General features: G+C 52.9%; 1 protein-coding gene across 1 annotated transcript in view; it reads right to left on the bottom strand.

Moving 5' to 3' along the window:
* The window catches only part of LOC119092973 (trithorax group protein osa), a gene marked incomplete at its 3' end in the record, with an annotated part of 46,124 nt that extends 33,131 nt beyond the window's left edge, over positions 1-12,993 (bottom strand). Inside the window, exons 1-3 of the mRNA XM_037215867.1 lie at positions 11,297-12,993; positions 2,763-2,885; positions 1,839-2,073 (exon numbers count right to left, since the gene is read on the bottom strand). Of these exons, the coding sequence (XP_037071762.1) occupies positions 1,839-2,073; positions 2,763-2,885; positions 11,297-12,530 (1,592 nt within the window). The remainder of the gene's footprint in view (positions 1-1,838; positions 2,074-2,762; positions 2,886-11,296) is intronic.
* Positions 12,994-18,690: the final 5,697 nt, after the last annotated feature.

Below are 18,690 nucleotides of genomic sequence, written 5' to 3'. Positions count from 1 at the left end.
ATGTCCTCAGCCACATCATGTTATCTCGATTATTCTGGACATCTGCCGGACACAAATGTGAGTAAATGGCCTCCGATGCATGCATGTTGCTACGTTAAAACTGATCGGTTATGCCAATGACCGGCTTTATGCGAATCCCAGTGAAATTTGGGTAACTGCATTCCCGCGGCTTTATCAGTGCGTTGAAGCGGTGCCTATTGAGCAGTGGAGGTGCGGATGCCTTATTTGAGATAGGAGCAGCTTTTGGTATCATTTTTATCAGCGTGGTTTTATGAGGAATATCTTGCACCTGGGTGTTGCCGCATTTTCCGATGGCTCTCCTCTGAACCCAAAGAGGCTCCTCCTGGAAACGTGGCATGATACCAAACTCAGGCCAGTGAGAGATGTTCTCTTTACGTAGATGTACTCACTGGTTGGGAGTGAGCTGTCTTATTGGCCACCATTGATAACCTGGAATACTTGAGAATCTAGCCTTGCCACTGATAGGCGCCTTTGCCAAACCCTTTCACAAGACCCCTCTGCGCTGAGGTTAAAATGGGGCCTCATATTGTACGCAGGAAAATTTTGCGAACCCGAAGCCCTCCCAACAGAACATCCAAAAAAAAATCAGAAAGTCTGCATGTTACATGCGTGCATTCTCCATGCCCCTGCGCAAACTCTGTTAAGTTTCTAAGCTTATTTGTATTTCTAAGACTGTGTGAGCAAGTTTTCGTGCTTAATCGGTCATGGGACTTTTGGAGCTTGCATGAACCCAGGTAAAATTACTTTCTTATAGTGGTGACCGGTGTTTGGAACTTTTTGAAGCTTAAAAGTACACTACTCCACTTCCAAATAACCTAAATCTCAAACATTTCAAACCTGAAATTTTACTTTAACGGTCGGTGTCTTGCGCATGCAAAACAAGATTATCGAAAAGTGTAGCATCGTGTGTCTTGCAGAGTGTCTTTGACAAAATATCAACCACTCTGACATGTGCATGCATTATACCCAAAGCAAATGCGAGACGGCGATTTAAAAAACAACTATGCTTAATTATACCTTATTTGAACTTTCATTTAGGGGCACAGTTTCGCAAAGTGAACTGGAAGTGGAGAGGAGAGGGCTGAAATATGAAAAGCTATGAAACCTACCCGCAAAATCGGCCAACAAACGGGTTTCTGCCTGGATTTGTCACACCTTTCTCTCGAAGGTGGGGTATCTGGAGCTCAAGTTGACTGGGGCCTCACCCCCTCTTGTTCGAATTGAATAGGAAACTACACCTCTGATCTCAATGCACGTTCAAAATAAACCCTACTTTGTGCGAACCTCCATGATGGCTCGGCCTTCGATCCCAGCGTTATCTGGTTCTTCACACGGGACACGGTGGCGCCAGTGGTAAATCGTTGGTTACGTTCGACGCTCGGCGAGATGCCCCTGCTTCGAAATATTATCCCAGTTATTTGGGATCAGAATGAGAATGAGACCACCTCGGTATGAGAGCAGTGATTTCTCGAAAATCTCGCCTCTGCCGATGCATAAGGCATGCAGTTTTGCTTAAGCTGCTGAACATGCAACTTCCATATGCACAGACATGAACGCCGCGTGCGGCTTAACCGCAAACCAAGCTCGCCCATTTGCTTTTCGCCAAAGCCCTCACGTGGCGCGCAGCTGCGCGGTCCACCTGCGGGAACCGCCTCCATCAGCATCACTTCCAGCTTGCCACGTGCCAAGCGCCACTTAAAGCGATCGTGTACGGCTCTAGCTGCAGCCGCCGGCGCAGTCTGCGCCTTGATGGCGGCGGCAACTCCTGACGGCCGGCCGGCCAGTCAGCTGAATAATGCAGTCGCCCATTTCCTCACCGTGTATCGATGGGTGCTGCAGCGCTTTGGCGCGGCGCGGTCTGCCCCTGGAGCGCCGACAGAGCCGAGCTCACCGCGCTCAGCGGCCCCCCGGTGGATGAGGGCTGCAGCGCCGAGATGGCCGAGCTCACCACCCCCAGCGGACCGGCCGTAGACGAGGACTGCAGCGCCGAGAACGCGGCGCCCATCGAGCTCGGAGGCCCGCCGGCGGAGCTGTGGGCGTTGCCGCTTGCTCCTGGAAACAACGGGGCGTCGATGGGGCGTCAGTGCACGAACGCTGTGAGACCGGGCTGGCTCGGGCGACGGCAGCTGATCATCCTGAATGCTATGGTGAGTATCATGATGATGACCATGTTGGGCTTGAATGTACTCCGATAAAGGTAAAGCTGCAACTCTGTTTCGCTCACTGACAAATGCAGAACGCTTGTGCTGGTTTCGAGGCCCAGGAACGAGCCCCGACCGCGCCCTGACATTCCAGGAGAGGATTCCGTGGCCAACGAGAGGGTGGTGGCTGGTGGACGCCCGCTTGTAGTCGGAATGCTTACTGAACATGCAACAAGCTGACGTTTGTTTTATATATTTAGTAGGCGTACATAATTGTTACAAAAGGCGTGCTGTTATTATTTAAACTTTTGCGGCCAAATAGAAGCGCGTTCCTCCCTACATACCAAAACTGAAGGCAGGCGGCCGTGCAGTACTTTGCAAGAGAATGTCACCCAGCCGCTGTTCCCAACGCATGCATCGGCTATGAGGCTAAGACATGCAACTAGGAGTGGTATAATAGCACGATGTAACGCCTCATTCCATGCCCGCATACAAGCAGGAATTATGCAACAATAGGTCAACGCGGACGCCGCATGCCGCGGCTCATTAATATGAAGAGTGCGCGCCGCCCGGCCGGCGCTCTCACCGTCGGTCGCTTACCGTGACCGGGCTGTGACGTCAGCCCCAAGGCGTCCGGCGGGCGCGCGCCCTCCAGGGACCTCTGGCTGACCAGCTGAGACCTCTGTCGGGCGTCGCCGAGCGCATCCGGCTGCGACAGCTCCCCTTAAAAACGACCACAGCTTGTCGTGAGCCGTGGCCACCCGGAGAGCGGCATCGAGCTTGCACCGTAAACGTCGTACAAGATGCAATAGGCATTCCAGTTTCATAAGGCCTCGCTGTTTCCTGGTCTAGCATGCAATTAAAGTTTGCTTACAAGACACGCACGTCATCGATTGCGGGCAGGACTGAGGGGGGGGCGGGACGGGAAAGGGCGCGATCCGAGCGACGTTCTAGAAAAGCATTCTAGAGCATTCGTCTGCTGCGCCCATGCGCTTATGCGCCTCTGCCGCGCTTATAAGAGCCAAAAGCCAATTCACTCACCTCAAGGTTTTCATGGAGCTCATACATCTGTCCAAAACACAGACACCAGAAGAGATCGCTTTGAAGTGTGTAATCACACCGGCCGCATCGGCCATGTCATGGCGTACCTGCTTCCGCAATCGTCATCTCGCCTGAAAGGCTGCATCGCTGGTGAGAGCAGACTGCACCTGACGAGAGCAGGCGAGATCGCTCGCAAAGTACGGCAGCAGTCGCCGCCGCCCGGGAAGCCATCGGCCCAGATTCTCAGCGTCAGATTCGTAGCCGGAATCATTTTCTTAATGACCAAGCTTATGGGATTAGCTCTCCTAACGTCGAAAATGCTAAAATCAGAGGCGTGCGGGGGGGAAGAGACGCCGCCGACCTCGCTTTAGACGCGGTCAAAGACAATACCCAGCGCGGGAAAGCTCCACATCCGCCCTATGAATTAGCAGTTATTTGTGTATGCAATATCCTATGTCGAGATCCTGGTGCAGAAGCTTGCAGCCCTTGTCGGCACGTCATGCCGCCTGGCACCTATCATTACATCAGACAATCAAGTTCCCGGGCATCAAATTCCCCGGGCGGAACCTTCGCGGCGTTCTCTGCGGGCGTCCAACACCGCCCCGATAATAACACGGTCATGCCTAGCCACCCCGACTCTCACACACAGTGACATGCATGCACGCGATAGTGGCGGGAGATTGGCCCTGCCGGCGCCAGAGATAGGCCGGTATCGATCACACAACACGTCCACGCGATCCGCGAGGCGGCTGCGCTCCTCCCGTCCGCTCGCGCTCTCCGTGTCCGCGGGCAGAGCCGGCCGTGCCGCCGCCGGTCGCAGCCGGGCCCGGCGCCCCTCAAGAGCTGCGCACGACACAGCCGGGCACGGCCGGATCGGGGAGGGCCGCTAAGACCGGCCGCTTTCTGATCAAGTGCGGCGGGAGACGGCGGAAGAGTTCCGCTGCCGCTACGTAAGCAGGCCTTCGCGGAAGCACAGCTGTGGTGGCTTTGTGGGACTGCAGAACTGTTAAAGCATGGTGCCCTGCCTGCTTATAATTGAATAATAGTGAACCGTTTAAATATGAGCTTTCTGCGGCCACTGGGGTAATTCGCTCTGATGCAGGGGAATGTATGACTGTAATTACGTCCAGAGTTTTTCCATACGATCATGCTACAATAGTGCACGGAGGCGTATTGCCGCAAAGCCGATGCAGTTTACTTTGTGCGAACTAAAAGCAAAAACGCGATGTACAAACACGGCAGCACCACTCCACATGGTAACGAAAGCATGCATATGTTGAATGCTTCTGAGGTTTTGGTTCTCCGTTTATGAAATTATAAAGAGGAGCTGGTCATTTTATAAATCCTCCGAATATGTAGTAATCGGTATAGCACTTGAAGGAGTTTAGAGAAGGTTTCGCAGTTCAGTGAAAGGCCCATATGCAGCTCAAATTACTACAGAAAATATAACGCCCCATTATGCCGAAATGCAGAGCGACACAGTGTGCAAACGCTGAAAACTGGGCGCAATGGCCCGGTAGTTAGGGCATCGGACTCTCACGTGGGGCCCGGGTTCGATTCCCGGTGGCGCCATGACCCCTGGACGTTAACATGGCCATTGCATTCGTTGCAATCCATGAAAGGGGCGTGGCGATGTGCCCGTGTTCCTCTTTTATAGAAAAAAGAGCGGGCGAAGACATTGTGCCGCCACCTATATAGGACATTTGCAAGGAACGGTCACTGCCAAGTGTAGAATGAAAACCATTGTGGGATATGCAGTATCAGCGACCTCATATCTAAAATTGCGTTGAATATGATTGGTGGTTGTCAGAAGAGCTGCCCGATAACCATCGTTTCCTTCGCAGCACTATTACCCAGTTGGCCCACAATCCAACACCACCCCAATCACGCAGAGACTGCAGTTTTGCCACCTTCGCCAGCATACGGTGTCACACTCACGTGTCGGCAATTGAAAAGGCTATAATGCTGCTGAAATTCTTCGTCAAAATGTGGATAAATTCTTCGTCAACAATGGATAAAACAATTAGATTCACACCATCTTGGTTTCAGAGCGGAGTCCCGATGGTTTGCTCTTTAGAAGAAGTATGCAATGTTAGGTGTCGTCAGCTTAATCTATTGAACTATTTATATAAGCAGCGTTGATATCAGTTTATCAAGTAATGCCCTTGAGGGCCTTTTGCAGATAGGCCAACATGAAGACTTCCCGGGCTTACATGGGGAATACGCGTGCGCCAGCTTGTCAAAAACGCAGGCGATACTCGGGAACGCATCGAGCCATGTCAACTAGCACTATCCTGGCTCGAATTTAGCGCGGTTATGAACAGGGCATAATGTGTCGATATACGCCAAACACCCGCGATATCATTGCAAGCAGCTTCGACTATACTTGCATAGTATCATATATATATATATATATATATATATATATATATATATATATATATATATATATATATTCCAAACCGCAGCGTGGCGGCTTTCGAAGGAACCACCTCGCGACCAAAATGAAGATGTCCATAATCTTGAGGCTTTTCTACTGGACTTGGATCAGTCGACTGATTTAGTGGCACTATGAGCCAAATGCCGATCGACCATCTTGGTTCCCGAGTCATAAAGTGCGCGCCAACACGCATCTTTCAGATATTCAACCTGACAAAAGACGCGCGACGCGGGCTGAATTGTTGTTAGGACGATGCTGCTAATTAGAGGCCTCTGGAAATGATGTGGATAAGTTGAAACTATGCGTTCTCCGAACGCACTGCACCATTCTAGACCCGCCCACACCCGTTAGCGCGCGTGCTGACTTTGCCAAAAATTAGTGCTGATCAGGTTTTAAGAGCACCATTCAAAATCCTCGACCCTTTGACCTGTGAGGTAACGGGGTCAACAGCACGTCACGTCAACAACAATGCTTGTCGTCAAAAGCTGGCGATATTTGCAGAAATGTAGGATACAGCCTGCGTTTCCCCCCCCCCCGCATCTCTTACGCTGAGGGGCTGGTTCCTGGGTGCTTTTTAGCTACATTTTCCACTGCCTCTTCACCTGGGCTTGAGATGTCTCTGCATGCGCTCAGGATGCTTCTCTATCTACGTTTGTCTGCGCTCATCCAGTTAGTTAGCTGGGCACGCCTCTACCTGCATGCTCGCGCACCACCACACCTACGTCTCTAGGCGCTCCACTGCCTGGATTTAGGGGTCCTCTCCTCTTTGTGTTAGAAAACTCCTCTGCCATGACCAGGAGTGACACCTGGGCGCTCCCCTGCCATGACCAGGGGTGACACTTGGGCGCTTCTCTGCCAAGAGTAGGGCTATCACTCAACCGGGGCCAAGGGTCGCACTGTTATTTGAGTTTAAGACTAGGGGTGTTATTTCGTAGAGAAGGCTGGGAGGACCGTATACGCTGAAACGGCTAAGCCCACCACAAAATGTGCTTAAAAGCATATTTCTACCCGAATTTGACCCATATAGCACTTAGAGTTGAGGGCGAACTGGAGTCCTCCAGCAGCTGAATAGTGAATTACACGCCTGTTTAGGGTGTCTGTCTGCTTGGACTTAAAGGCATCCCATCACTAATGATTTGAGCCTCTACGTCGGGGTGGGGCGCTCTTCGCCCAAGCCCGATGCGCATCCTTACCTAGCGGTGGAAAAAGTCTCTCTACCTCTACCCGCTACTCTACTCTCTCTACCCGAGCTCACGACGCACTCTATTTGGATTTAGAGCACCCACCCTCCGGTCTTAGAGTACCCTTTGGCTACTTAGGTCGTCACTTAGGCTCAAAGGCGCCCACTCTTCTTGAACTCTAAGCGCCCATCTCTCGACTTCTTGTGACGGCAGCGCCTTATCAGCAAAATAGCGCCCAGCTGTTGGGTTCTAGAGCGAGGTCCAGGCCTGTGTGGGGCCCGGCTGAGAGGCCCATAAGCTTCTGTACTCTTAAGGTTTAGTATTCGCCCGGGTGACTGGTTGAATACCCTTTGCTCGCGTGAGGGTCAATTTCATCCCCTAAGATTTCAAAAGCTAAGGGAGCTAGAATCACCAAATATGCATGGTGTATTGGCCTGCATATAAACTCACTTGTGTCAAGATGAGAGGTTCCTAGGTCACCGCCTTTGGGTCAAATATGGCCAAACAAGGTCAAACTCCCGATTTATGTCTCAGGTCCCCCAGGACCTAGGTACCTGTTCTAAGTAAAACGTCGCTGGTACTCATCTAAGTTAGTGACCTTGTTTGACCTTTCGCAGTTCATGGTGACAAAAATCATGCAAGACTGCTTTGAGTATTGCATTTGAATGACCGACAAATATTTCGCTACGCAGTATGTTCCTAAAAACAAAATATTGATCTGGGTTATTTTCGGTCAGTGACCTATCCTGACCTTAAAAGAGTCCTTGGTAAAAGCACACTACGGTTCCTGTTATCTATAAATTTGAAATTAGTGCTAGAAATTACTCCACACAGCAAGCTTTAGAGCAACGCGTCCCAAGCCCTAGGTGCCCAGGTCATGGTCTCTGGTCTCTATGGCCTCTGGTCTCTATGCAATGCATATTGCATATGCATTTCATACCATTGCATGCGATGTTTTTCTCGCGGTTGTAGGCTGGGGGATGGTTTTCCCCGTTATCAATGACTTAGACATGAAATCGGTGAGCACGTATCAAAGCACTTGTGCTAAACACATGTGTTTGTTCTATATAGTCACAAGTAATGCTGCGGAAGACAAACATTACCGGGATGAACTTGTGTGCGGCATGTGTTTTTGCATACGTCGCGAAGGCCAATGAACCATGGGATCGCAGTTACCATTCGTGCTTGAGAATCACTGCATGCTATCGAAGCACTCTGTTATATATTTTATCAGCTGGTTTACCTTCGCATCTGCCGATTTATCATGAGCACACTGAATTTCGATTATACAAATACCGAATTCCGAAAGCCAAGCCGTGCCGGGCTTGTTCCTCGGACCATTTAGCTCTCAGCCTCGCGCACATATTGTCTCAATATAGTTACCTACCTTGAACCATTTCTTCAGAAGCTTGTTTTTTCGCATTGATCCAATAATCAAAGTTTGAATAAAAACGTAGGTGGTCAAGTGGTGCGGTTGCCTATTCAATTGGTGAACCACCCCACTCCAAAAATTAGAAAAAAGCTGGGCCAAAACAGTGGAGGACTCCGTCTTAAGTATTTTACGGGTAGGGTTAGCCAGGTTTTCCCGCTCGGTTCCGCCACTCATCCTATTTGGAGGCGTTACTCCCAGTTCTAATTCATTCGTTTTATGTGGTTTAATTGGCTTAAAAACAGTGTCATGCTCGTAGATACGGGCTGAGGTTGGATGGGGTTTTCACATTGTTCACCCACTATGGCGGAACGAGTTGGAGATTGAATTTGGCTAAAAACCAACTTTGCCCATATATTATCTAGTTGCAATTTTACGTTCACATGATTTTGATGACACCAATTTAGTTGGAGCACCGATGGACTTCATTCGATTTTGGATTTGAAAAGAGTGCGTTAGCTGAGGGTTGGATCTAAAATTGACTGTTGATCATGATCTAATGATCAGATCTAAAGCTGACTGTTGATCATGATCTAATGATCAGATCCAAAGCTGGCTGTTGATCGTGATCTAATAATCAGATCCAAAGCTGACTGTTGATCATGATCTAATGATCAGATCTAAAGTTGACTGTTGATCATGATCTAATGATCAGATCTAAAGCTGACTGTTGATCATGATCTAATGATCAGATCTAAAGCTGGATAAGCATCGACCTGTGAAGAACATTTCTGGAAAAGTTTTATCGTCACGTCGCGCGAGGGCAAACATAAACGTCATTGAATGGCAAGGATAATAATGTTTATCCTGTCTTGCGTTGGTTGTTCCAAAACATTCTTGGAAGAGTAAAAGCACAACGAATGAGCTCACCTTCACGATTATGACGCTTTTTTGACGCCTCATTAAACTTTCAAAAAGGTCCAGGATCGAGACGTCAAAATATGCATTTCATTTCGTATTCAATGCAGAAATTGCGATAGGCATTGTGCTTTTTTCAAATAATGATTTACGACAGAAGTAGATTATGCTTTTATGTGCATTTACTTTGACGTATTTGGCCGATATCGGATACTTTCACCTACAGGTTGTGTTGATTGTACCCGCTCAAACATTGCAAAATTGACATACTCATTCAAGCAGTTTTCTGAATGGGTATCAAGCTTCATGCAACTTGCGACAATGCTGTCACATGCAGCTGAAATCACATGCGACGTCAGGGTAATAGCCAAGTTGGAGCAGAGCCACGGACTAGCACAGGCCAGAAACGTAGTATTTCAAGCATGCTAACCGGATGTTAACTTAAACAGGAAGCATATTTCCAGCTAATCCTCTCGTTGTTGGGACACCCTCCGGTTCCCACCGAGGTCAAAATGAGCAGGCCAGCAGTCACCTCGCTCTCCCAACCCCGAACAAGACCTATGGCTCAGAATGTATGGAAACTGCTTCCGCTGGTGAAAGGTTGAGCTGTTTACGTAATCGCGCAACTGTTTCATGAGTACATCAATGGGGGTCAACCAGTGCTTGGACACCGCAGGTTTAGCCGGAAATCAAGCCCTGTAATATGTGTTGAACACTGCGTGGTAATAAGTGAACTACTTACCCTTAGTCCCCTTTCCATTCAAAACTTGGAGGATGTGACGAAAATTAGGGTTTAGAACCTTGAGCGCTTAAGAAAACCGAAATGCGTGTCACCATATTACATATGTTTCCTCAGCATTAAAATTTCATGTGCACATGGTGGAATACCAAATCTTGAATATATACGTTTGTTCTAAGGACGTTTACATCAGGCAAGTGTGAAGTGTGCAGCAAATGTTTGTTTTTTACTTGAAGTTCTATCACTGCAGCCTAAAAATGGCTTTGGCTGTTAGAAAAGTATGTTTTTAGATTAATCAAATAAATGATGTTATTGTAATGGACATATAAGGTTTGCACTTATGTTTGCTTCGACTTTTTCTAATGTGCATGTAAAACCAGACACACACACACACATACACACACACACACACACACACACACACACACACACACACACACACACACACACACACACACACACACACACACACACACACACACACACACACACACACGCACGCACGCACGCACACACACGCACACACACACACACACACACACACACACACACACACACACACACACACACACACACACACACACACACACACACATACATACATACATACATACATACATATATATTCATACGCATATATATATATATGCACATGCCACATGGAAGATTTGTCACGTTTTCCTTTTGCCAGTGGTGAAAAAGAAAACACATGTAGTGATTATCCTGAAGTGAAGGTGGTGCTGAGAGTGCGTCTGTCGCTCACGACCGATTCCTTTTTTCCTGGACACATCCTAGCCCCATGAAGCCTCCGTAACAAAAGGAAAGGTATTTCGGGGCTCCTTGTATTTTGCTACCGAGAGAAACAAGTATGGATTTGCCTTACTTTACAAAGCCTACGTCGATTTAAGATCATTCATGGCTCATAGCTCCTGTAAAGGACGCCTGACTTTATTGTATGCCATAATCCTCTGCATAAAGGTAGAAGCATCACTGCGATGGGAAATGGATGCTCAGGATGGCAAGTATCGTGACATGGTTAGGAATGTTTGTGACTTTCTGAAGCCCTTTCGGGTGACGTGCGAGTGTCGGTGCGTGATCAGTGATGCTTATATCACTTATCACAGGAAATGTTGTAAGCAAACTTTGCATCCAAGCCATCCCAGTGACAGTGACCAGTAAACCCGGTGAACACGCAACTAAGACAACGACGAAATCAGCGTACGTTTGGAAAAACTCTGGATCATTACAACATGGTGCAAAAGTGCGTCAGAAAGGGCTGCCGATATCTATTCAAGCAGCTGCACTGGACGAAAGGAAAGCTTTCCGTAAGCGGCGCGTTTCAAGAGGCGGCCAGCTGTAGCCTGCGCATTCCGATGCAGCGGCCATGACCTGCCGTAACGAGTCGGCCAAGAGAGGTGGCCAGGTCGCGGCCGCGCGGCGGCTCACCTGTCGTCCTGCGCCGCGAGACACCGTCGGCGGCCGTGGGACTGCCCACCTCCTCCTCCTCCTCGACGATGGTGTACACCTCGCCGGCGCTGGGCTCCATCACCACAGAGCTGGGGCCCGACGACTCGCCGTCGCTCTCGCCGTCGCTCTCGTCGTCGCTCTCGACGTCGCAGTAGCGAATCACGTGGCTCGGATCGCGTGGCGGCGGCGAGGGGGAGTCAGGCGGCGGCGCGGGGGAGTCGAGCGACGGCGCGGGCGCCGTCGCCGGCGGGTGCGGGATCATCGACGCCTGCAGAGAGGTGCGCACGCGTGGGGACTTGATGGAGGAGGAGAGGATGGTGGCGCCGTCGCGCGAGCCTCGGACGCCGGCCGACGCGCTGGGCGACGCGCGAGACGGCCGCAGGTCCAGGTCGTCCTCGGCCAGGTCCAGGAAGCCGGCCGGGATGTGCACGCCGAACCGGTTGGAGAACTGAGAGCGCGCTTTGATCTCTGGCGCCGAGCTGGGCCGCTCGCACGGGAGCGCGTCGTCGTCGATGCGCCCGACGCTGCTCATCGGCGAGGGCGTGGCGAGCCGGTCCGAGCACGACTCGAGCGCCAGCAGCGGCGACTCGCCCGGACTCGGAGGCGAGTCGTTGTCGACGCCCAGCGACGCCAGCGACTGTAGGAAGCGTTTGCGGCGCGTTACCCTGTTTTCGTAATCGGTGTCGCGGCCCGGCTCCGCCTTTGGAGGTGATGTCGTACCACTGGCGTCGCTGCCGACGACGACGGCGACTGCCGGGGGCTGGCCGTTGGCGTTCGCAGGAGGAGCGGCAGAGGCGGCCGGCACGCTGCTGGAGGTAGCCGCGCCAGCTGCCGCCGACGGCTTCAGGAACGATAGCAGCTCCGTCGCTGTGTGCTGCACCTTGCCAGCGGCGGCGGCGACCAGCGGCGTCGGCACGTAGATCTTGGACTTTGGCAAGCTCGACGACGGGCTGGTCGCCAGCTGCTGGGCAGAGGACACCTGCGCCAGCGAGGCCCTTGTCCGCTCCTGCGTCAGCTGTAGTTGCTTTTGATACTCCTCCTTTTGCTGTTCGGCCCTGAGCACGAGTTCCCGCTCCCGTTCCTGCTGCAGCCTCTGCAGGTGGGCAATCTGCTGCTGCTGTTCCAAGAGCTGCTGCTGCTGCTGCAATATCTGTTGCTGCTGCTGCTCATTGAGCTGGCTAGAGGGAGCGGCCGCCATCGGCGCGGAAGACATGACGACATCGGACAATGTGAGTGCGGTGGCAGTGGTGGGCGCGGCCGTTTGTACTTGAGCGCGGCTGAAAGCGGGGCTGGCCCGGCCCTCGGCTGCTCTCAGCGCCTGCGCCGACTGCTGGATCGAGTGGTTCACATCGGCGTGCAGGCCGTGGAGCGGTGCCGACTGCTGCGGCGGGAGCAGACCGCCCAGACCCTCCGACACCTTCCCCTTAAGGCTGGTCTGCAGCTGAGTGAACAGACCCCGCTCTGGGATGCTCGGCTGCGCCGGCACACTAGCCACCGGCGCCGGCGTTGGCGCCGCCGCGTTCTGAGACGTGAGTGACGGGTCGAGCAATTTTTCGGTCAAAGTTTTATCAAACTTGGCTAGCAGCTTGTCTGTCTTGCCGAAGAAATTGTCGAGCGTTCGTTCCACGGCGCTGATTTGCGGTTTCTTGGCGGCGACGGACGGCGTGGGCCCGCTGCCGGCGCCGGCCATCGACGGACCACCTGCCGCCGGCGGCTGCGCGCGCCCGGCTATCGACGCTCGCGCGCCATCCGTGGTGACTGGCGCTGGCCCACCATCGGCCGGGCCGGACGCAATCACGCCGCCCGGCCCGCCGGAGAGCTGGGAACCGACGGGATGCATGACAGGCTGGCCACTGGGGCTCGGGAAGCTGGGAGCAGAAACGTTGGGCCGGCTGCTGGGGGGCTGGAGGCCGGGTGGAAGCATGCCCGGCTGGATGTTGGGCTGGGGTCCGGGAGGAAATGGGTGGGTATGTGGGCCACGCTGGAACATTCCCGACAGAGAATTTATCGGCTGGGAGCTAGACGAGAAAATGCTTGGCTGAGTGCTGGCAGGGTGCAGTTTGGGCAGTAAATTATCCTGCTGGGAGGTTGGCGAAATTATGCTGCTCTGGAAATTCATAGGCTCGAAACTGTTCTGGTTCACAGACGGCTGGTGGATAGGAATTGTCCCCGGCTGCGACATGGATGGCGAATCTTCTCGCTGGGGACTAGAATGGTAAGAGACGGACTGCGGACTGGGCGAGTGGGAATCTGACAGCGACGTCGGCGGATGGGAATTCGAATGGGAGTTGGGCGAATAGGAGCCCACCTGTGGGACGGGCGAGTACGAGTTGGACTGGGATCCGGGCGGATAACAGCCTGGATGTTGGCCAGGTGGGTAGGCGCCAGGCTGAGAGCCAGGCGGGTGAGCGTTTGACTGAGAGCTGGGTGGAAGCGCGCCAGGCTGCGAGCCGGGCGGATAGGCGCCAGTCTGCGAACCTCCCGGGAATCCCGCGGGCTGGCCGACCGTCGGACGCCCACCGGGCTCCGCGACGCGCGGCGCTCCTCCCATCTGCTGCGCGGCGCCTCGACCTGCTTCCTGCTGCCGCTCCTGCTGCGCGGCGGGCGAGGCGCTGCCTAGCCGCGGGCCGTCCTGCCCGCCGCCGGGGTGCGCCATCACCGTCGGCGGCGGCGCCGGCTGACGCGGCATACGCAGGCGCGGCCGCATCGCGCCGCGTGGCCCCATCATGCGCGGCCGCAGCGGGCGGGCGCCCTGCGGGCCGGGCCCGCGCGGCCGAGGCCCGCGCATTCGCGGCGGGACGGCGCCACCGGGCAGGAGCGGGCTCTGGGTCAGGCTGGCGGGGTCGGGCTGGCTCTTCTCTATGTACTCACTGTGCACGCCGCTGGTGGCGAACTGACGCTGCTGCGATCCGTTGGGCATCTGGAATCGTACGCGAGCGGACGTGAACGACGGCGGGGCGCGGCAAATGTCCGAAGATGTAGGCGCAAACGTATTGTCAGCACGACATTAACAAAGCCTGCAAACGCAGCGGCCAATCGGATGGTTACCTCAAAAAGTAGATGTTAATCACGCCTGCCGCGGCCAGTGCGGGCGCGACACCAATCGGCGGTGCGTGGCACTTACCCGGCGGTGCCGGCGGGGCGGGGCATGTATCGGGCGCGCCGAGGGAAGGCCGCCACTCGGGCCGGAGATAGATGGGGAGCGGTCCTATCGAGCTGCCGCCGGCCGGACGCCGGACGCGCCATTGTTGGCCGACACATGACCGCCGCAGATAAACACCCGCCATAATGTGGCCGGCAGCGGGTAAAACGCGGCGGCGGCGGGCCCCGTCCGGCCCGGTGCGCGTCCGCTCGCCTCCGATCGATGGGCAAAATTCTCCCTTGTCATGCGATCGCCTCAGCGTCCACAGCAGGGCCGGACTAATGGCCACTCGGCAGGCACATTTCTCCCTCCGCCGCCTTCAGGCGGGCTCCGGCTGAGCCGGCGGTCGGAAGGGATGGGGGGGGGGGGGGAGGCAGAAGCGACCCATTCTGCCGGCTCCAGGCAAGCACTGATGGAGGACGAAGGGATCCCCTGTGGCTCGAGGGAGTAGGGATTTCCTCTACCGACCACTGGTGGGCTCTGGTGACTGGTTTCCGGTGTCTCCTTAGCTCCAGACAGTCTCCAGTGGAGGGAAAAGGGCTTAATTCTCTCGTCTTCAGACGGTCTCTGAAGGTGGTGGCAGAGGTTCAGTCTGACGGCTTCAGACAGCCTCCCGAGGCAGGGGCCCTCTCTGTCGAAGTTCCTCTGCACTCCAGGGCGTCTTATTTCGCAGAAAATAATCTTGGAACCTTAGACTGTAACGCAACACAAAGCTGCTTCGCGGAACAGCCCTGGTGCAGGTGCGAGCTCCCATGTGCGAAGCAAGTGCAGTCGGTTTGTGCACATATCAGGCGAGTGGACGGTAGGCATTCATCACCAGTCAGCCGTAATGTGGGGTGATGTACGAAATGAAAACCAAGGAACCAGTTGCAGCATTTCATTTTTACAAATATTTTGTCTTAACCTTTTGATTAAATAGAATTATGGGGTCGACGCCCACGCTCGACGGTGCTTGTCTCGTAAGACATGACACCGCCATTCGACCGCGGCGCTTGGCGTAACGTTAGAACTATACGGCGAAAGTTTAACGGGCTTGCCGCTCGGCAATGCCATTCTACCCTGAGAGTAGAACCCCTGACGTCATCTGACATTTATCGTACCCGCTGTTACCTGCCGTAGTCCATGCCAGCCGGAACAAAAAAATGAGTGCATAAGGCGACTCGAGCCCTGCCCACATCCAGTGAATCGAAAGGCAGGTGTTCTCACCAACCACGTGATTGGAACGGATTGTGGAAGGGAAGGGAGATATCAGCTAGTTTTGCGTGCAGGCTTAAACATTTGGTTTCTGTGCTCATGATTTGGCTCCGGCTGACATGGACTGCGACCAGTAGCGGCAGCGAGAAAGGTCATGTGACGTCAAAAGGTCCTACTCTCAGGGTTGGATGGGCAGTGCCAAGCGTTACGGCACGTTAAGCTTTCGCCGTGCAATTCCACCGTTGGGCCGGAATTTCACGATCCGCTGGTGTCAACAGGCAACAAGCCTTCTATACGTGGGCGCTGGGCCGAGGATTTATCCAACCAAAAGGTTAGGAATAACTCTCTAGAGAATATGAAATGCCTTAAGTGATTCCTTCGTTTTTATTTCGTACATTTTGCCAAATTAAGGCCAAATGGCTATGCATGCCTATCACGTGATTGCGTGATATTGGAGCAGAACCGATCGCACAGAAGCCTCTTCAGCTCACGTCGATTGCAATCGAGCTTCATTACCACGTCGTCGAACGAACGCTTCCACAACGTGGTCGAATGCTCCACTTTAGATATCGTCGAACGTCGAACGTCGAAGGACCATCAATCACTTCACCACTCAAATCTGTCTGCGGCCGGGGGCATGTGTCTGCATCAGAGCTGTTCCGTACAGAAACTTGGCGCCGCGTCACAGTCCAAGGTTCCAGGATTGAATTCCGAGAGCTTAGCCGCGTTGGAACGTGAGGGGACTTTATGTTTGCGGTAACTGCACCACCACTAGCTCCGGAGTGGTTATTTAGCCTAGCACCTCTCCCTCCTCCTCCCTGCTTCTCCCTCTGACCCTGGGCCGGGCTGCAGAGGCGGGGTGCGGGCGGCGCAGACCACCCTGCTTGCGACCGCGGTGGCGCGGGCTGGGCGCCAGCCCGGCCGACCGGCGCCTATTTGCGACTGCAAACAAGCCTTGACCCAACTAACCGATGATCTGAATCCATAATTCACGAGCATCAGCGTTCTGTTGAACAGCACCGGCTGCGGTCGACGCACGGCAATCATATGCTGGCGTGCTCGCCCCGCGGGTCGGTGGTCTAGACAGACCCGCGCCGCTCGTGCGCCCTCGCTGCTCGGTCTAAATTCAGTTTAAAATTGAACGGAACTTACCGCATTTGACGCATGATTCTTACGATTGTGTATGCCGTAAGAGTATTGGTTGCTGCTAACAAAGCTCAGAGAATCTGGTTAGGCTGCTCGAACTCTGCCGTAAGGTATCAACGAATGACCTTAATCTCCGGTGACAGTTCGTAAGGATTGTCATGTCTATAGATATGATTCTACAGATGCTAGTTATAAAATTGCTTGCCGTGACGAGCAATAACACTTTTTATGAGGTTATGCAATGATAGTGATGATATCTCATGCAGCCAAAATGTTTGCGTAGAAGTGCAAGGCGACTTCAAGATATGAAGAGCTTGGCACCATCGGCTTATGTAATGCTATCTGAGCGTCCCAGAATGTGTCTGCATAATCTTCGCATCCATGGCAATAAGCATACGTCTGGTTGGCCGAGGAGTCGATACGAAAAGATGGATGCCAAATCGATTGGACAGCGGCTGTGAATCTCTCTCGCGAAGATACTACTGACTATGGGTTCCATGAGCGCAAAATGGTCAGTGTGTCATCGGAGGAGGTACTTCACGACCTCGCACACCTCGTACACCTCGTAGTGCACCTCGTCGCAACCACTTAAGTCGAGAGACCATCTACCTGTTCGTGGAGATAATGGCACTCCTGGTCAGGAGCACGACCTAATGCACTGAAGCCTGGCGTCGCAACCACTAATGTCGAGAGACCATCTACCTGTTCGTGGAGATAATGACACTCCTGGTCAGGAGCACGACCTAATGCACTGAAGCCTGGCGTGCGGAGCCACCATTACGGCCTACTTAGTTTTTCAGCCTGACCTATCCTGGGTTATGTGTAACCGCTCCCAACGCTAGTTTTTAGCTGGTTCGTCGTTTCAGGATTCTTCCATTTGCCTTGGCAAGGAATTTCTCTGTACTCCAGGGTGTTTTGATGCATCCATCATCGAGAGTTGACGGAACCATACTGATCCGGTGCGACAGTATCACAAACGTCTGCAAATAGCTTTGGACATTCAGTTGTGATTTGAAAGCCGTAATCGAAAACAACGGCAGCTCATCGCAGTTTTGAGTGTCTTATATAATGCCGGTGTTTAGAAGGAAATGCCGGGTAGGCGCATGTGGACATTTTTGCGCTTAAGGGGTTTAAGGGTTAACGGGTTTAAAGGGTTAAGAGACGCTTACGCTTTCACGGTTGAAGACACTGAAGTAAGCGTCAGATGTGATGCAACAAGGTCACTTATAACTGTTGGTATACCTTAAAGTAGGAAAAACTACTCTAGACAACACAATCTCTCTGTTTATTTAATACGCTCCTAAATACATCATTGTTTGATTACGCCACCACACCTTGCAATATTTTGCTGAGCGCCAATCAACGGCCGCTATATCTGGAAAGCATTCTCACGAACGCCAGATATAAATGAATCAATCATCACATTTTTATTGGCCTTGATCATCGCATGGCTTATGAAATGACGGGATTTGAGTGACGTTATTATGACGTCATGAATGCTAAGGTGCCCTTCAAAAACTCTCCCAGAGCACTCTACACATTTGCTGCCTTTAAGCTTAAAAATCAGACGGCTTTAGGTTTTAAAAACACAGGAGCCGTCAGCTTCATCAAAATGTCTTGAGGAAGGCTATTTCCGTGAAAACTCAACACAAATATGGAGCACTCCCTTTAATCCCCATTTTTGGGAATTCGCGGTACTTTGTTGTTTGAAAAGTGTCTCACATTGTGTAAACTAGAATGCTGCATTATCCAAGCGTCCTGTCACTTGTGGACACCCGGGTCGTGAGATCATACAACAGCGGGCGGGTTGCCAGGCGGCTGACGGGACACGCTGGCCACTGACCTGTCCGGGGCGGGGGCCGACCGTGGTGCCCGGGCGGCCGACGGGGCC

The sequence above is a fragment of the Pollicipes pollicipes genome, unplaced genomic scaffold (genome assembly GCF_011947565.3).
Source record: "Pollicipes pollicipes isolate AB1234 unplaced genomic scaffold, Ppol_2.1 Scaffold_3718;HRSCAF=4362_pilon_pilon_pilon, whole genome shotgun sequence".
NCBI classification, from domain to species: domain Eukaryota; kingdom Metazoa; phylum Arthropoda; class Thecostraca; order Pollicipedomorpha; family Pollicipedidae; genus Pollicipes; species Pollicipes pollicipes.
This window is presented reverse-complemented; position numbering and strand designations above follow the sequence as displayed.